At 39.8% G+C, this 17566-nt stretch overlaps 1 protein-coding gene across 1 annotated transcript; it reads right to left on the bottom strand.

Moving 5' to 3' along the window:
- LOC122658893 (extra-large guanine nucleotide-binding protein 1-like) lies at positions 1 to 17182 on the bottom strand. Its single transcript, XM_043854046.1, has 8 exons — positions 15954 to 17182; positions 15723 to 15860; positions 15525 to 15629; positions 15195 to 15380; positions 12749 to 12926; positions 8039 to 8280; positions 6398 to 6561; positions 1 to 686 (listed from the first exon to the last, which is right to left on the bottom strand). The coding sequence occupies exons 1-8, from the start codon at positions 17154 to 17156 to the stop codon at positions 98 to 100; spliced, it is 2805 nt and encodes a 934-aa protein (XP_043709981.1). The 5' UTR covers positions 17157 to 17182; the 3' UTR covers positions 1 to 97.
- Between the last annotated feature and the right edge of the window lie 384 nt (positions 17183 to 17566).

Genomic DNA, 17566 nt, shown 5'->3' with positions numbered 1-17566 from the left:
TTTTCAGTTTACACGAATTATGTATATGTACACTAGCACCGATTAGTGATGTAAAACAAAGAACTGGAGCATTTACAAGCCATTCACATTCAACACATCAATGGGAAGAGGAGCTTGCTTCCGTGCTGCTGTAAATTGAGAACTCGCTGACACCGAAACACCTTTTTTCTTCATCCCACTTCAGAATCTCACTTGCATAATGGAGTGCTTGATCAACAGTATCCGTCTCCAACCCATTCACCAGTGAAACATACAACTTATGTCCAGTATGAGAAGAGAAGAGTGTCCTGAACTTGACAGCAATATAGTAGAAAGCCTGCTGAGCTCGGGAAGGGAGATTGTTGATACTGTCATTGTTGGAAGGATGGCGGCTGGTCACTGGATCGAAGTCATTGAACCAGTCACATACAGTAAGAGGGACCTGCTCAATCTTTTGTTCAAGCAGATCGAACTTGTTGAGTATCAGAAGGAAGTCCATCTGATTGAAACTAGGATGAGTGACAATACTCTCAAATAGCCTCCTGCTAGCCAACATCTTATTTATTGTGGACCCATTCCCATCATCACAAAATTGGTCGTAATCACTTAAGGCGACAGAAAAGATGACCATTCTGACATCTTCAAACATGTCCAACCACTTGCAGTTTCCCCCAAGGCTTTTTGCAGGCACTCTAATGAGTTGATACCTGAAAGAACAAACAATCAAATATTAACAAGAAATACTTTTAATTGTTTTAACAACCAGACCATCTGTCTGCATGCCAAACATCAACATTTGCATCTTGACACTCATAAGAATGTGGTAAGATTTAATAACCTTTCCTTTCAAGCAGTGTTGTCACAGGACGACCCAGGCAAAGCACCTGAGGTGCAAGGCAAAGCCAAGTGCCGGGTTTGGTATATTTTTATAGCTCCCTAAATTTTGTGTGGCAACTATGATAGCAACTACACCGTACTTAATTTTACTCAGGAATTGGTACTAATATGTCCAATAAAGCACATCTCATTCTAATATTCTAAGTTTTACTATTTCAATAAAATACACCTTATTCATACGTCTTTCTACTATTTTTTGGCATTTTCTTACCCTGAAAATGAATGTAGCAAAATGATGTGTATGCCTCAGGCCATTTAGGTGCCTATGAACCTTGTTTGCATTTTTTGCATCTGTCAACGTGAAACCGTTGAGCAGTTATTTTTCCAATCCAATCAAAATTGGATTTCAAAAGGAAGAGAAAACAAGAGCGCTGTGTGTGTGCATGTACACATAACTCTCAGGACATCAATTTGAAGAAGCCATCATGGTACCACCCAAATTTATGAGTGGGATGGGGCAACATTTGACGACACTCGTGATAAGGCAGGAGACACTGTTTAGCAGTTATTTTCACCATCCAATCTGAATTGAATTTCCAAAACAAGACGAAACAAGTGTCATTTGTGTGTGTCTCCAATACCCCCATATTTCAGTCTTAGGACATCACCTTGACGGCAGTTTCATCCATAAACTGTACAAACCACCAGCGGTAAGTGAGGGTAGGGTAAAACATTTGATGGATCACATTTATGGATCTCATCCTAAAGTAGTTTCACAGGAAGACCCTACAAACCAGTTAATGGAGCATTTGTCATTCTTTATCCCTATCCATTCAAAACAAACAAATAGATTGGATAAATGCACAACTAACCAGAAATTTTTTCGTCTAGTTGACCTCCCAGGTCAAGCAAATCATGTGTGTAACTTGAGAGAGAACTAATACTCAACCAGCTAGAGATCGGAGAAGAGAAGAAGAAGAGAGAGGGAGAAACGATGGAGAGAAAAGGGAGAAACTGAACCAGCAATAGGCTCAGTGTGTGTTTAATCACTGGTCAGGTAAGTTTTATTTATAATATGCAAACTAGCATCCAAAGGAATTATAAACAACAACTACCAACTAAAGACAACTCTAACTATGACTCTCTCACAATGGGGACACTCCCCCTATCATAAGTAGGCCTAACACTACTACCGCGACATAAGAGAGGGCCCAATTAGGTTCCACAACTCCTATAGGAGTACAACTTAAAACTCCCCCTCAAACTGGAGCATATAAATCACTCATGCCCAGCTTGGAACAACACTTCTAGAAAGTAGGACCAAAAAGAGACTTGGTAAATAGATCAGCCAACTGGTCAGCAGATGAAATGAATGGAGTAACAATCAGCTTCTTTATAACGACATCCCGCACAAAGTGGCAGTCAACCTCAACATGTTTGGTTCTCTTGTGAAACACCGGGTTGCTAACATTGTAGATTGCAGCATGATTATCACAAAACATCTTCATAGGTTGAGTAATTGGAAACCCAACTCTTGAAGTTATTTCAACCACAGCAACTCAACTGCTGTATGAGCAACAACTCTATACTATTGGATCAAGACAGTTGTTTGCCTCTTACTATGCCACGAGACAAGATTGTCACCAATAAACATACAATAACCCATGGTAGATCTATTACCATCAGCACCGGCCCAATCAGCATCAGAAAACCCTACCAGATCAACATTCTGATGTAGACGATAAATGAGCCCCTTCCGTGGAACCCCGTGTAGGTACCTTAAGATACGACAAGTTGCCTCCCAGTGAACTTTCTTCGGTGACTATAAATTGGCTAATAACACCCACGGCAAAAGAAATGCCAGGTCTAGCAACAATTAGATAAATAAGCTTCCTAACTAATCTCCTGTACTGATGCAGATCATCAAACACTTCACCATTAACTGTGCCAAACTTCTAATGTGGATCAATAGGAGCATCAACTGGTTTATATGCAAGCATACCACTTTCAAACATAAGATCCAACTCACATATTTCCATTGTGATAGACTAATCCCTTTCTTGCTTTGTAGTACTTCAATACTAAGAAAATAGCTAAGGGAACCCAAGTCTTTCATCTGAAAGTGTTGATGTAGAAAAGATTTTACCTCCAACACTAGATGTATCATTACCAGATACAATAATGTCATCGACATAAACATCTAACACAACCACCTTAGTCTCAACGGCGAACAAATACTGAGTTATCAGTATAGCATTGTAAGAAACTACACTTACTAACTGATGCAGAGCTACAGCCCTACATCTGCAAGAAGAAGAAGAATGAGCTGCTGTCCAAGTGATATAGTCAGTAGTGTTAGGTGGATCCATACTTAGTTTTTTTTTCTAAGGTACCGTTTGATAACGTTACGTGTCTTTCTGTTTCATTTCTCACCAAAAAAGTATTTTGGTGTTTTTGTTTGTAGAATAACGTTTCTGGATTGCAATATGGTGTTTGATTTCATCCCAGAATCTGTTTAGCCTTCAAGGAGGGTGCACTATTGTCCTGAAATTACAGTTTTGCCCGTATTTCTTAAATCTTTCCAAACACATCCTGGTTTGAGTATGGTTCCCTAGATCCTATTCTAGACCTGGGACCCACCACCTGTTCTCCAGAATCTCCATAGTAAGAACCTTGTTTCAAAGACATATCCCAACCACAAACTCTTCACATCATTCTTCCAGAACCTCCAACTAACACTGCAAGTGCTGATATCCAGCACCAGATTGTACAATGCATCGAAAAACCAAAGTAGTAGGCAACTTGCAAACCCAATTATACTCCCAGACCTTCATTTTGGATCCATCTCCCATCTTAGAAACAGTGAGAGTCAGTAAATGGTCCTTTACTTTATGCTATTTATCAAACAACACGCCTGCATTTCCAAACCGCATACCCTCAGTGGCCTTCCCACAAGCATGTTCGGTACCAAGTGGATATTTGTCCCTTACCTTCAGTTTACTCAAGCGGGTATCTCAGGACACTGAACTCCCAGATGGAATCTTTTCCACTATAAGGTTCTCACTCTTAAGCTTCAAAAGGAGTCTTCTGTGACCACTGAGGTACTAGGAATCAAATCCAGCTTTCAGGTCGGCGGTCATGACTCTGGGTTAGGGTTTAGAAAATTAGGAGAAGATAGAGAAGAAGCAGACGGTTTCTAGATGGCAGCGCTGGATCAGAAGAGGTGAGGTGAAGAAGAAGAGGGCAAGAATGTCATTCTACCCTATCAAGGGTATATTGGTCATAAAATGACTTAAAACCTCTTACCATTTGCAACTAACAGAACAACTAACGGCATGGGTGCATTTATTAACTTTTTTAAAAAGTAGGGGGCATGAGTAATTATCCAAAACTGACGGGTGTTATCGTAATTACATGATACCACAAGAAAGGTAAGTGTAAATTTCCCATGAATAAAAGTATGCCTTCAAGGACCAACTTTTCACCTTAAATTGGTCAAAACATGCGGAATTTCTTACTTTTCGTAGAGGATTAGATCCAGTAACAGGTGGTCTATGGCTTTCTCCCTGCTTGAAAGTAAATAGTTTATCATATAAATCATAAACACGGGATATATTTTTCTCTTGAAAGAAGGTTAGCTTCATGTCATCCCACACTCCTTTAGTAATCAAGGTTCGAGGTCTTGGAAACTCGGCTGGTTTCGGTCAGCCCAAAAAAATCGAGTTGTCTCGGTTAATCATCGAGCTATCTTGACCGAGTTTAATGCTTCTTTTTTTTTTCAAATTTCGGCCCTTGGTTTCAGGAGCCATATGACCTAATTAGGTAATGAAACTTGCAAGACAACCTATTTTAGGCCTTATAAACATGGTGGAACCCTTAGTTTTTTTTTAAACATCACCCAAAATGCTTAGGACCGTAGGTTGGTAGTGTACGCTATATATATATATAAAACCTATTCCACACAGTCTTTAGTATTAGAACACATAATTCAAGTAGAACAACTTAAATAAGCAATAGGCATGAAAAGACATCAAATAATGAACCATTTCGTAAACCACATCTAACATTGTTTGTTACATAGAGTCAAATATAATTTGAGTAAACATTTAACAATGCTAACCAACAACTACCAAGTCTTCCCTATACCTATATGCTCATCCTAATATTTTTTGGGTGAATAAAAAATTCATTACCAAAGAGAAAGAGAAATACAGCAGCCCTCAAATTAGGAGGGAGAGGAGAAGAAAAAAAGAAAATACATAATACGCAAAGACTCAGACAGAGGAATCAGAAGCCCGAAGAGAGATTGAGGTAAGCCCCCAGGAAACAACAATGAGCATGTTCCTTGGGGTATCAAAACAAGTGGAGGGGGGGAGACGAGCTAAGTTTAGCTTTAATCTCAAAGAAAATGGAATCCCAAATCTGCTGATGAGAGCGAGATTTGGTCGTCCATTTCCTGATATTGCATTCCATCCAAATATGATTGATGACAGCACAAAAAGCCAATTTTTCGACCGTGTCACAAAGGGAATGGCCACCAAAAGTCATATCAACCCAAACCCATTCTCTGTCAAAAGGAAGAATCCTATGGTTTCTTGGCCAGCATTTTGCGAGGATGCCTTTTCATATAGAGGATGAGAAAGGACAAGCAAAGAAAAGATGGTTGGAGTCCTCAACCGCATTCCAACAAAGATCACAGCTTGGGGAGACCGCAATATGCCGGTGCCGAAGGAAAGACTGCGTTGGAAGACAATCTGAAAAACTCTCCATGTCGTAAAGCAGTGGTGGGGGATGTGGTGCTTGAACCAAACCAGATTCCTCCAAGGGGCAAGAGGGCTGCGCGAGCGGATGTGATCCTAAGCAGCTTTGGAACTGAAGGAGACTGAAGAATTCGGCAGCCAAGTAACACAATCACCTCTATTATGGGGTCTTCTAGAAATAGAAGGCAAGATATTCCAAATATTATTAAGCACAGGGCTGGAGGAGGATGGGGCAGACCAGCCACTCGGATCAAGAATATCAGCCACCAAAGAGGTTGGACCTCAAATTTGAAATCTCCTCCACATGTTGTTCTTGAGCATCAAATCCGAGTGTTCCAAACTAATTTTGGTAAGATTTAAAGCAAATAAGTGATTTGGAGCTGTTTTCTTCACAAACTGGCAAAACAATCAAGTAGACTGAGAACAAGTTGAAACATGATATTTATATAACTGACTTTGTGTCATTTCGGCGAGATACCAAAATTTCAGTCCAAAATCTCGATGAGATGCTGAAATTTTGGCCGAGAAAATGCATGTTCCTTATCTCGCACTTCATCTCATCTCAGCCCTTGTCGAAACCGAGTCAAATAGGAAACTAACTATAAACAGAAACTACTAACTAAAGAAAACTCTAGCCATTAGCTACGACTCTCTCACAATAGGGACACTCCCCCTATCAAGAGTAGGCCTAACACTACAACCGCTGCATATGAGAGGGTCCAATAGGTATAGGAGTCCAATAGGGGTCCACAACTCCTATAGAATCACAACTTAACATGTATTTATGCACAACAACCAGAGAACAAAAAATGGGCACCGACCTCAGCAAGGAATCATGCTCGTCAGCAGTGTCACGGTTGCCATCATATGCTGACTGTGGGAATGAGAAGTCCATGGATGCAAGCCCATTTGATGAAGTGATTCCCTCAGTGTATAGGATGTCCGCATTGGAAGGTTCATAATCTGTCTTAGAGATCTCAACAACCTGCAGAATAGAAAAGTTTAGGATTCATAACTTATAACAGTGTTACAAAAGTATCCTCACATGCTCAGAATTACAAACGTGGAGATATGCAAACAAATGTATGAGAAGCATTGACATGCTAGTGAGACTCCACAGGTTCAGAATCCTGTTTCCGGATCATTCAAGACCAATAGTAGCTAAGCTGGTAGCCAATTGGGAGTATGTCACCACATTCACCCTTTTTCCGAGTGGCTACTCTCAACCATGCAAGAAGAATCAACTCACCAACACTAGTTTATTCCCAGAAACTATAGAAATCCAGGGACCACTTGATGTGGTTCAGAGTTCTAGAAAAGAATCTAGAAGCAATCAAAGGTGCTGAAACCACCCTAACAGTCCAGGATCTTTAAGAAACCAAACAAATCAGAATTAGGCAATTTAGAGAAATTCAGACAACTCACAAATTAGAGGACACAACAGCCTGATATTCTGGTGGAACTCTAAGGAATCTAGGCCTATGAGTAGATATAAAATCTTCGATATCAAAAATCAAAATATAGTTGACTCCCATATTGCTTATATCTCGAGCTATGTTCAAGATCTGAGAAGATATTGCAGGAACAGATAATCAGAACTGCCAAACTGACCTATAACGATACAAACAGCATCTAGACGACCAGATTTGAAGATCAAAACTCAGAATCAGCAGGCAACTAGTCCGTTTGTCAGATTGATATAACCAAAAGAAGAGAGAGAGATTATGAGGGGAACAGTAGATAGAAGAATATGATTAGGAAGAATAAGACGAGAGATGAGGAGAGATAGCACCTGATTACAGGAGGTAACCAAAACTAGAGGGAAAATAACTCAGAATATCAACCAGCAGACTAGAGTCTTCTTCCACCAATCCTTAATTAAGCCTATCACTTGCAGATCCATCATTCGATCTGCATTAGTGAGGATTAGTATATAATAGAAAAGAATCAATATAAAACCATTCAGATGTAATTATGGTGGAGAGATGGGGAAAAGTTCCCATTAACCCTCATTCAGTACAAGAAAGAAGGACATCTCCAAGGAACTCTTTTGTTCCTCTTCTGAGATTTTATATTGCCATCTTTTATCAGCTTTGTCCTTCTTGCTTAAGATCCAACCAACACAGAGCATAGAGCCATTTTATCATGTTTAGTTTCTCAATCAATGTAATTTAGAAAGTAGAATAGACATATCACTTATACCACTTACCACATATAATAAACATTTGTTAAATGCAGATCAATGATAAACTAATATATCCGGTGCAGTTAGGAATGTCTATTAAGAGTAATGTCCCTCTACTACAGTATATTAGCACCCATGCCACATTTTTAAGCTTGATACTCCCAAAAAATTCATAATCCATGATCATAAGAAACATGAATAATATCAGATTCCCTAACACTTCCAGGTTGTATAAAGTTAAAAGCCAGAAAACAAGAAGCATAAAGCATGATCTTACCCGCTCTAAAAAATAACTAGCAGTAGCAGGTAGCATTTGTAGTTCACTTTTTCGTCCGAATGTGGCCTGAATAGCTTCATCCTTCCACAACTCCTCAACTAATGGAGCATATTCTCGAGTAGCAGCAGGGAAAATGGCTTCCAAATTACCTGACACCATAACTTTGAGAAGACAATCTGAGAACGCCTTCAACCTTGGGCCAATGGAATAGGCGGTTTTATCATCACTCCCACTGGCATTCCCTGTAGTAACAGGTTTTACTATCAGACACATCATTCCATTTATAATTAAGATTTGATTACTACAGGTTCATGCTGGATGTACATCTCCTAACCAGGAAAAAAGAAGTTACAATCCAAAGAACTGGAGAATTTCAGGATCAATTAGCAAAAGTACTCCATAAACAATTGCAGAAACTTACATATAAATCTTAGTCACAGATAAGTCTTGGAAGCTACCAGTGGTGTACCAAGATGCAGTGTGAAGTTATTTGCAAAGAAATCAGTGTTCAGCTCTCCAACACTCCGACCATCACACAGAATACTAATCATATATTAACTCTAAAGTAAATGTGTTGAACATCCTATAGGACATATATTTTGCCAAGGTGATCATTGTAGTAGTAGCCAAGGTTACCATTCGTACAAGAGATTTCTTCAGTCAAAAGTACTAAGCTTGGTTTAAGTCATAACATCAGTGTCCTTCACCTTCCCTAACCAGTAATGAAATAAAATTCTATTGAACAAGGAATAAAAGGACTATACAGAAACCTGCAACAGCATACAAACCAAATTTTTAAGCTGATTAGCCAAGAAATTTAGCCCACCCAATGCCTGACCCAGCATCAAGGCAAACCCAATATTTGCTGTATGGGTGTCTCCCAGATCTGTTTATTGATATGATTGGACAGCTTACACAGTCATGGTAGCAAATGCTAAAGTAGGGTTGCACATTGGTCAAGCCTAGACCATCAGCCAATGCCACTCTTTCTGTATTTTGTTCAGATTGAATATAAAGGATTAGTACTCACTAAACCAAAAATCAGCCCTCTCATTGGGTTTCCTACAAACCAAAAGAGACCAAAAATGTACATCAAATAGGTCATCTCCATTCTCCAATATCTTTATTGACATTGGACAGCTCAAAAAGTCCTTTCCTTCTACAATGCTGATGCAGGTCGCACATCAGGCCTGCCTTGGCCATGCCAAGCACCCAAGATCAGCCCATGGCCAGACAGATCCACAGGTTCGGCTCATGGCCCAAGCCACTAGGCCCAAAACCACCCCAATCTAGAGAGGTCCTCTCCCTCTCAGTAAAAGCGCTAAGCTTAGAAAACAATAGGGCAGACATAGAGAAGATCAATAACTAAAGAACCAGCCCACCAATGAAGCTGAAAAACTTGTCAAAGGCTGGCCTGAGTCTGCTGTACTAGTGGCTAAATTTCATAGGAAACCAATGGTTGATGGTGAATAACAACGATGAACAGAAAATAGAAACTCAAGGAAAACAAAAAGTAGTAAGTTATTAAACCGTGTAGATCTCTTAAGAAAATGGACACAAGGAAGGTGGAATCGAACTCAGAAGAAGACGGATTCAGTTTACCTTGTTAGACATCCACACTCACCTTGTAGCTCGCTGAAACTGAGAACAAGACGGAGAATAGAGAGGGGGGAAAGGGATATGACCTGGCTTCACCACCAAGGCCTATGAGAGGCTTCACCACCTAGAGTTGCTGCTGATTCACCACAGTAGCATGCATCTCCATAGAGAACACAAGTTTTTTTTTTCAATAGCCAAAATCAGTGGGCATGTTTAACCCAACTTGTATTTATAAATTTCGAAGCATGAATACATATTTAGTAACTCTCCATGTGTAGGAGAGACTTGACTAACAACCAACTCAAAATCTAGTAACTCTTCTAGAAACGAAATATACCAACTACTAAAGAAAAAGAGAACCAAAACTAGTAACTCCTAGAAGCTATTGACTAACTAATGTAGCTCTAGATAGGCAAAGGACCTACTAGAGGCCAGATATCCAGGATCTAATAATAAAGGAACCAAGGGGCTGCTGGTTCTGCAATTGCAATAGGGCAGAATTGAAGTTTAGGTCAATTTCTAAGGTTATGTGTAGGGTATTGAGGTTGGATCTTATTTAGTAATGATAGGCAGGTCTAGGGGAAGCTAATGGTATAGGTTTGATGATGTTTAAATAAAAATATTAAAATTCAGAAATTTAGGGTTAGGGTTTCGGGTTTTGGGAAAAGAGAAAGAGATGAGTTTTAGGGTTTATAGTGGAGGGTTTGGTCTAGGGTTGAGATCGAGTTTCCCAAATAGGGAGAGGGATGTTTGATCCAAATATGGGGGGTTTTAATGGCTGGTTAGGTCTGGGCAGGTTTTAGGTTGTTTTAGGTTTTAATGGAGGTGACGGAGATTCTAGGGTTTAATGCAAGGATGGGGCAGGGGTTACTGTCGAGTGTAGGGGAGGGGGTAAGGCTGCTGTGGATGAAGTTTGGATGAGATTAATGGAGGGAATTGGGCTGGACAGGTTATAGATGAGCCTAGGGTTTAGGAATTCAAATAACATAAATGGGGAGCTGTAGAGTAGGCTGTAGAGGATTAGGAGAAGAAGGGAATAACTGAAAATATTAAATACTCACTGGAATTGCAGGTTCTTCAATGGCAGCAGCTGAGAACTTAGAAGGATAGAACCACCTTCAAACTTAGGAATCCTCCCGGCCATCACGGCGCAAGGAGTCGTAGGCAATCCACCTACCCTTTCCACCTTGATAGAACCACAAGGATGCAAGCTCTTAAGGAGCAGCAGCAGCAACAATTGCGGCAGCACAAAGTCTTCTTTTTTTTTAAATTAATCAACTGTGGGGGAGCCTCCCACGATTTTCTTTTATTTATAATATGGCCATAGGCCAAATCCTAGTACAATCTAAATCCCTCCTTCATAAATCGTGGAAGGGTACGACTAAAATAAAAGATTTAATTAAATCACTTAAATTGAACCATGGTTTGAACCGGTTCAATTTAAGTTTACAAATAATCTGAAATAAAACCAAGTATGGAAAATACTAAAATGCAAACCTAAGCTGCAGCTCCCAAACTAAGCCCTAATTTCAGGGCTGCTTCTTCTTTTTCTTCTTCCTTCGGGTGTGGGCACTCACTAACCACTAAGGCTCTACATGGTAACATTCTGAAAAACATATTCTGGTTTTTTTTTTTTTTGTGGGGGGGGGGGGAACAGAAGCTACTAGCCACAGCCATAATAGAAGTCCAAATACGAAAAGGAGGAGGAGTAGGACCAATGACTTGTCAATGGCCTGCAAGGCCATTCAAGACATGAGTAGATCAAGGATAGAAAGGGATGCAAGTTTGTCTACTGCTTCAACCCAGAATGCTGAACAGATGTACGGGGGTTACTAGAGCCATGGAGGTGCTTGAGTCATGGTACAAGCTAGATGAAGAATTATATGAGAAAGCACTTAAGAAGATTATGTCTGACCCGCAATGGAGAGGCATTAATTTCATGCCCTGCGCACCGGAAGTCTATACTCCTCCGTACCCTTGACTGATCTATTCTACTGCAATCTTTTATTATGAGATTGTTGGTAATAGATTATTTATGGTTGTTTTCATCTTAAAATGTACTGGATGAATGATGGTTATGGTGGTCACTTCACTTTGATGGTAGTTTTATAATTGATGGTTTGGTCAAATTCATACTCATGGATGTAGTATCTAAACAATTTAAGTAGTTTTTAATGATGGTGTTTTGCTTCTTTTTTTTTTCAAAAAACATAAGTACAAAAATTATGGTGTAGGTGGCATTTTACGTAATTTTTGGTAAACAACAGAATCAATTCTGTTATGTGCGACCATACAGGTTTCTGTTTCTTCCTAGTTACAGAAACATTTTTTTCCAGTGTTACCATACAGTATTTCAGGACCAGAAACGCTCAAAAAACACAGAACACAAAAAATGTGCCGGACCCAAAATCAGTTTATTAAAACAGAAACATTGCCATACATAGCCTAAGTAGCTAACATTAAAAAATAAATAAAAAATAAACTAACTACTTAATCCCGTCTAGGAACCCATGGGCACTCAAATTAAGCCTAACTTAAACCAAACTTGAACATAGGTTCAGTTGGAACTCATAAACTAAACCAAATCCAAAACAACAAGCCCATCTTCTCTTCTTGCTGGAATTCTGCATTACTTCTACAATTATTGCAGGCAAAGCGTGAAAATGAGATATAAAAATAACTGTATGCAATAACATGTAAACACAATAACTGTTTAGCTATTATGCTATAAGATACAACAATTATGCCTGATAGCCAGATCAATCATCCACATGACTAAAATTACGCAGACAGTCACAGGCTTCCTTGTCCTGAGACACACAAATCTGCAGTTACCATATATAAATGTCATGAATAAATCAGAGAATTCGATATGGAAGACTGATGCTGAACTTTCTACACTTTATGCTAATATGCTTATTAAAAACCATTGAATATAAAAGATTGAATTTATGTTTTACCAATAAACCCCCAGCCAATTACCATGCATAATTTCAAGTCCTTCACCAGAGGTCTCATCATAAAGTGGATAAAATAAGATATCATCTATAATCCAAGTGAAGGAAAAAATGCAAAAAGCAGAAGCGAAGAACAAGTAGCATCAACTTATACCTTGGACACCGGATTCACAAGATTGTTCTTTCCTCATTTCGGTCAAACTTTCTTCCTCAAACTGTTCACGCCCCTCAAGCAATATAGCCAGGTATCTGTATACATTGCTCTGGATCATCAGCTTGACATTTTCACGTTCATCCTCTGAGAAAGGGACAGAATTGTACAAAATCTTGGCCTGAAATAAGCATATCATTAATTCAAACCACTGATTCCTCCAAACTTTAATTTTTATTTTTTTTTTTTTAAAAAGCTTCATTTGGAACAATCCTTCCATCACAATAAGTTATAATTTTTCCATGATCTCTTTATTCACCACTGATCTGTGCTTACTTATCTCACTAAATTCTACACTAAAGCTTAAAAAGCCCATGTAGATTCTTTATAAAATATAAATAGTATGAAAGATGGGCCATCATAATGAAGAAGCAGGCAACAATTAGGTTTTCCTAATCCAAAAATACTAGAAAGAAGTAGAGAAACTTAAGGCTATGGTTGTTTGACTAGAACAGAAAGAAAAAAGGGTAATCACAGCTAGGGTACCTTATGTTTGGAAATTTATGCCTGGGGTACCTAACCTTTGATATATTATATTTGAGGTACCTCACATTTCATAAATATTATGTTTGGGGTACCTCACATTTCACAGATGTTAAGTTTAAGGCTCCTTCTCTTTTTATATTTCCAATTTTGCCCATATCCCCCACATCTCTTACTCTTTCTAATGAAGGGGGACGAAAGCAGCCTGAGCTCTTACTACCTCCAACAGCTGCACCACCACCATCAGGAGCAACAGCACCACCACAATGACGATGCAGGTGGGGAAGAGAGAGACGGGGGAGGAGTGTGACAGTCGTAATGGAGGGGGAGAGAGCCGGAGAGGGGGTGTGGGAGCCTGGGAGGGAACAAAAGGCAGACACAGTTCATCTTGATTTTGTTCTTGATCCAAGGTTTCAGGACTGAAATGCAGCAAAAATCAGAAAATTTAAAGGTTCATATGAAAAAGAGAAACGACAACACACTTGTTTTTGGGTTCAAAGTTAGAAAGAGATTGATGAGGCATCCTTACCGGAACATCTGATTCGAAGCTACAAGGGGGATTCCTGTCTCAGGAATCTCTGAAGTTCTGGCATGGAAGAAGGTAAGTGAAGGGAAGAATAGTTCCTTGAGAAGGAAACGGAGACGGAAACAGTTGCCAGTTTAGCTTTTTAATTCCATTTCTATCCATCGAAATCTATATCTAATTGAATGACTATTCTGTCTGTCCTCTTTCCCAACGAATGTGCGCTCCTTATCTCTATCATTATTGGAAAACAATTGTATCCCTATTCACACCATCCTTGAAACAAGGTGGACGTCGAGCGGGGGAGAGAAAAGAGAGATAAAGAGATAAGGGGAGGGAGAGGGAGAGAGAGAGAGAGGTAAGTGCAACCTTTGCTTTTCTTCTTGAGTTTATCAAGTCACTGTTTCTGGCTTCTGGGATGTTCTATACTTCTATTTCAATAAAATTATCTCACCAGTAACCTTCAAAAGAAATTGTCTCACCAATAAGTTCATACACTGTTCTTTACAGCATGAACCAAGTTTCTTCACAACCACACCCACATCCCAGGCACACACACACACACAAAAGAGAGAGAGAAAGGTTCTACTACCACTAAGCCCATGTCTGAAAAATTGGAAGGCAATAGAGTTGTGGGCAACAGATAATGCAACTACATGATATGAAAACTGCCTACAAATAAGAGTAAAGAAATAAAGTTTTAGGATAAATTATACGTCACCCCCTGGTTTTTAAACGAAACTCAAATCACCCCCTGGTTTAGACCTCAATATGACAAATTAGTCCCTACCATTAGTTTTGTGCTGTTAAGTGATGATGTCAATCAGTTAAATAAATTTAAATCTCTAAACTACCCTTGATCAATGTTGAAGATGAAGGAAGGGTAGTATTGTAAATTTAATTGTAATGTTTTAGTACAAGGGTAAAATAGTCCTTTCACACCAATAACTACCAGCAGACTAACACCGTTACTGTAGATGGGGTGATTTGAGTTTTTTCAAAAACCAGGGGGTGATCTGAGTTTCGTTTGAAAATCAAGGGGTGATGTGTAATTTACCCAAAAATAACACCTTACACAGCATGGAATAAGCAATTGCTTCCATTGTTTACAACAACAACAATTCCGCCTTATCCAAACTAAATGGTGTCGGCTACATGCTCCAATCAGCTCTATGCGAGGTCATACTTGATACAAGGCCTAAGGCCTAAGCTATGCATGTCTTTCCTCACCACTTCTCCTAAGGTCATTTTAGGTCATTTTGGCTACATAGATCCTTGCCCTCCAATTCCTTCCATTGTTTCTAGTATCAAATAATCCATAAATAAATAGAATACAACTTAGCAATTGAAGGATAAAGTTGATTTACCTAAAATAGGCTTTACCTGTTTAAATATGGTACTTGACCCAGATCCCTTATATCCGGCTAAAAGAAGTTTCTGAATTGCTCTTTGCCCAAGGTAGTCCGGGGCAATTCCGTTCGCCAGATTATTAACACCTTCTTGACGAGTCTTTGAAGCCTTAGAAGGAACTGGCAGCGACAGAAAAGCACAAAGAAGCGTTGTCCCCGGCTGAAAAGTAATAAATCCCCACCCGTACCCACCCCAAAAAAAATGGATAAGTTTAAATTTAAATCAAATTAATGAATATCCACAAAAAAATTGAATCATAACAAAGACACAGGTGAATATATGACATCAAAATGCAGACTGCACCTTGTCCCATATTTTCCCTTTCGTATTCTTCTGGCCCTCTTCTTGGTACGATCCATCCGCATGCACCCAAAAGTGTGGCTTTCCTGCACATTGTACTCCTGCTAACTGCAATGTTTAACAGAATGGTGTTGATATTAATTGTTTAGACAATGACAATTCAAATTTCAACAGAACTTAAGCTGATGCAGAACACAGAACCTTAAGCATCCGAAGTTCTACTTTAGTAATCTCGCGATTATTTATAAGAATTCCAGTGTTTCCATTGCTAGCGTCTCGCATGATAGGACCCCCAACATTTAGCTCAGCAGTAATAATCCTGCATGGCTTCTGTCCTTCCTGTTGAATTCATCCACAACATCAAGTTTGGCAATTATTTAACATTACAAGGAAACCGAGAACAGAAATCCTATGGATGCAATAATAGTTCACCTTTCCCCAAAAACCAGATACTTTATCATACCAATAAAGTCCCGGTTTTAGGTTCTTCGGTGGGTTTTGACAGCTCTGTAAGAAGACTAGCTCCTCTTGACTAAGTTGCTTCCCATTCACAGAAATAAGCTCTGGCCGCAGCTGATTTGCTTCACATAATTTCTCAGCATTCATTATCTGTTGAATTTCCAACTGACTAAGAAGCCGCTTCAGCATTCGAGAACATTTACCCAAGCTCCCTCTCTTTGACTCGTGGATGGGAGACCCAATGCAAGTAACACATTTCCTTCCCTCTGGCATCGACCCCATCGCCCTCAACGTACAGTTGCTGCAATACTTTGCGTTGCACACAATGCAGACCTCCTTCTCTATGAATCGATTTCTTTTATTGCAGCGATAACACGACCCTTTCCGCCCCTTTGTTTCAGTCCCAATTTTTTCTCGGTTGACTTCTTGTGCGTTAGAGCTGACTTCCTCTTGAACCATTTCACTTGATCCAGCATCAACGAATGTTACAACCGATGTTCTTTTAACATGGCAAGATGGCACATCATTGGCATCCTCTACCCTGCAAGAAGAAATGTCTTCCAACGGAGACGGCGAACTCAGATCGGACTCAATTGAGCCCCACTCCGGCGGATTTACGGGACTTCCAGATAACTCATTCGAGTCATCATGGCTGTTAGAAAAATCCGACATGCCTGAACGCCCTATTCCTCCTGACAATTCACACGAACGTTCCCTGCTATTCGAGAAACCTAACAAACCGGATCCATCATCTATAACATCCGATGAGTCACAAGAACCATGTTGTCCATTTGAGAACCCTAAAGTGCCCGAGCTACTGAAGTCATCCGACAATCGAAAATCATGGTCATCTCTACTTCGCGGTTCAAATGCTATGACGGAAGTGGGCGAAACGTCGGCGTTAAAACCATGGGTTAGCTCGTTGGACAATTTCTTGTTGAGAGGATCTTTTGCGAGGAGTGGCTGGACAACCGGCAAGGCCACTTTATCGGACAACACAGCACGGGCGACGACTGTAGCAGTTGGAATCCGTTTGATATCGATAGGAACAACTCGGGGAAGATCATATGACAGAGGAGGACCATTGTACTCGACAGCAAACGAGTACTCCACATCATCCTCCTCGACGGAAACCGAAGCCCTAATAGGTAACATACTTCTCAGAACCCCTTTCATGTCCTCCCCCGCTTCAGTTTTTACAGAGAAAAATGGATCAGCATGGAAGGAAGCTCCGAAGATTTTATCCCGTTCTCTAATCAAGTTTAAACCCAACAACAATCGGAAGAGAAGGGGCTCAAACAAAAACCATTCTCCTCTCTAATCTTGGAAGAAAAAAAACACCAAACCCATATAGAAGCAATAGAAATCTCCATGGAAAAATGAAACAGGGAGAGTTCAGACTCGTAATTCAAAGTAAAACATGGGAGATGGTCAAGTCGTCGCTCACCAGAGAATAATGAAGACTGAAGACCAACAACAGGAGATTCCGCATTAGAGAGACTTGAGACTTTGACACGAAGAAAATGACAGCAGAGAAGAGGAGGAAAAATCTAACCCAACAAAAAGCACAAGTAACTAAGGCTACC

Source organism: Telopea speciosissima, chromosome 4 (assembly GCF_018873765.1).
Source record: "Telopea speciosissima isolate NSW1024214 ecotype Mountain lineage chromosome 4, Tspe_v1, whole genome shotgun sequence".
In the NCBI taxonomy this organism is placed as follows: domain Eukaryota; kingdom Viridiplantae; phylum Streptophyta; class Magnoliopsida; order Proteales; family Proteaceae; genus Telopea; species Telopea speciosissima.
This window is presented reverse-complemented; position numbering and strand designations above follow the sequence as displayed.

Bases quoted from the DNA above. Each gene is read 5' to 3' on its own strand.
- LOC122658893 (XM_043854046.1), bottom strand. From the start codon at position 17,156: ATGAAAGGGGTTCTGAGAAGTATGTTACCTATTAGGGCTTCGGTTTCC. The intron at 15,861-15,953 runs GTGAACTATTAT...TGAATTCAACAG, and splicing joins TATCTGGTTTTTGGGGAAAG to GAAGGACAGAAGCCATGCAG. The intron at 8,281-12,748 runs GTATAAGTTGAT...CTGTTACTACAG, and splicing joins TTGTGAATCCGGTGTCCAAG to GGAATGCCAGTGGGAGTGAT.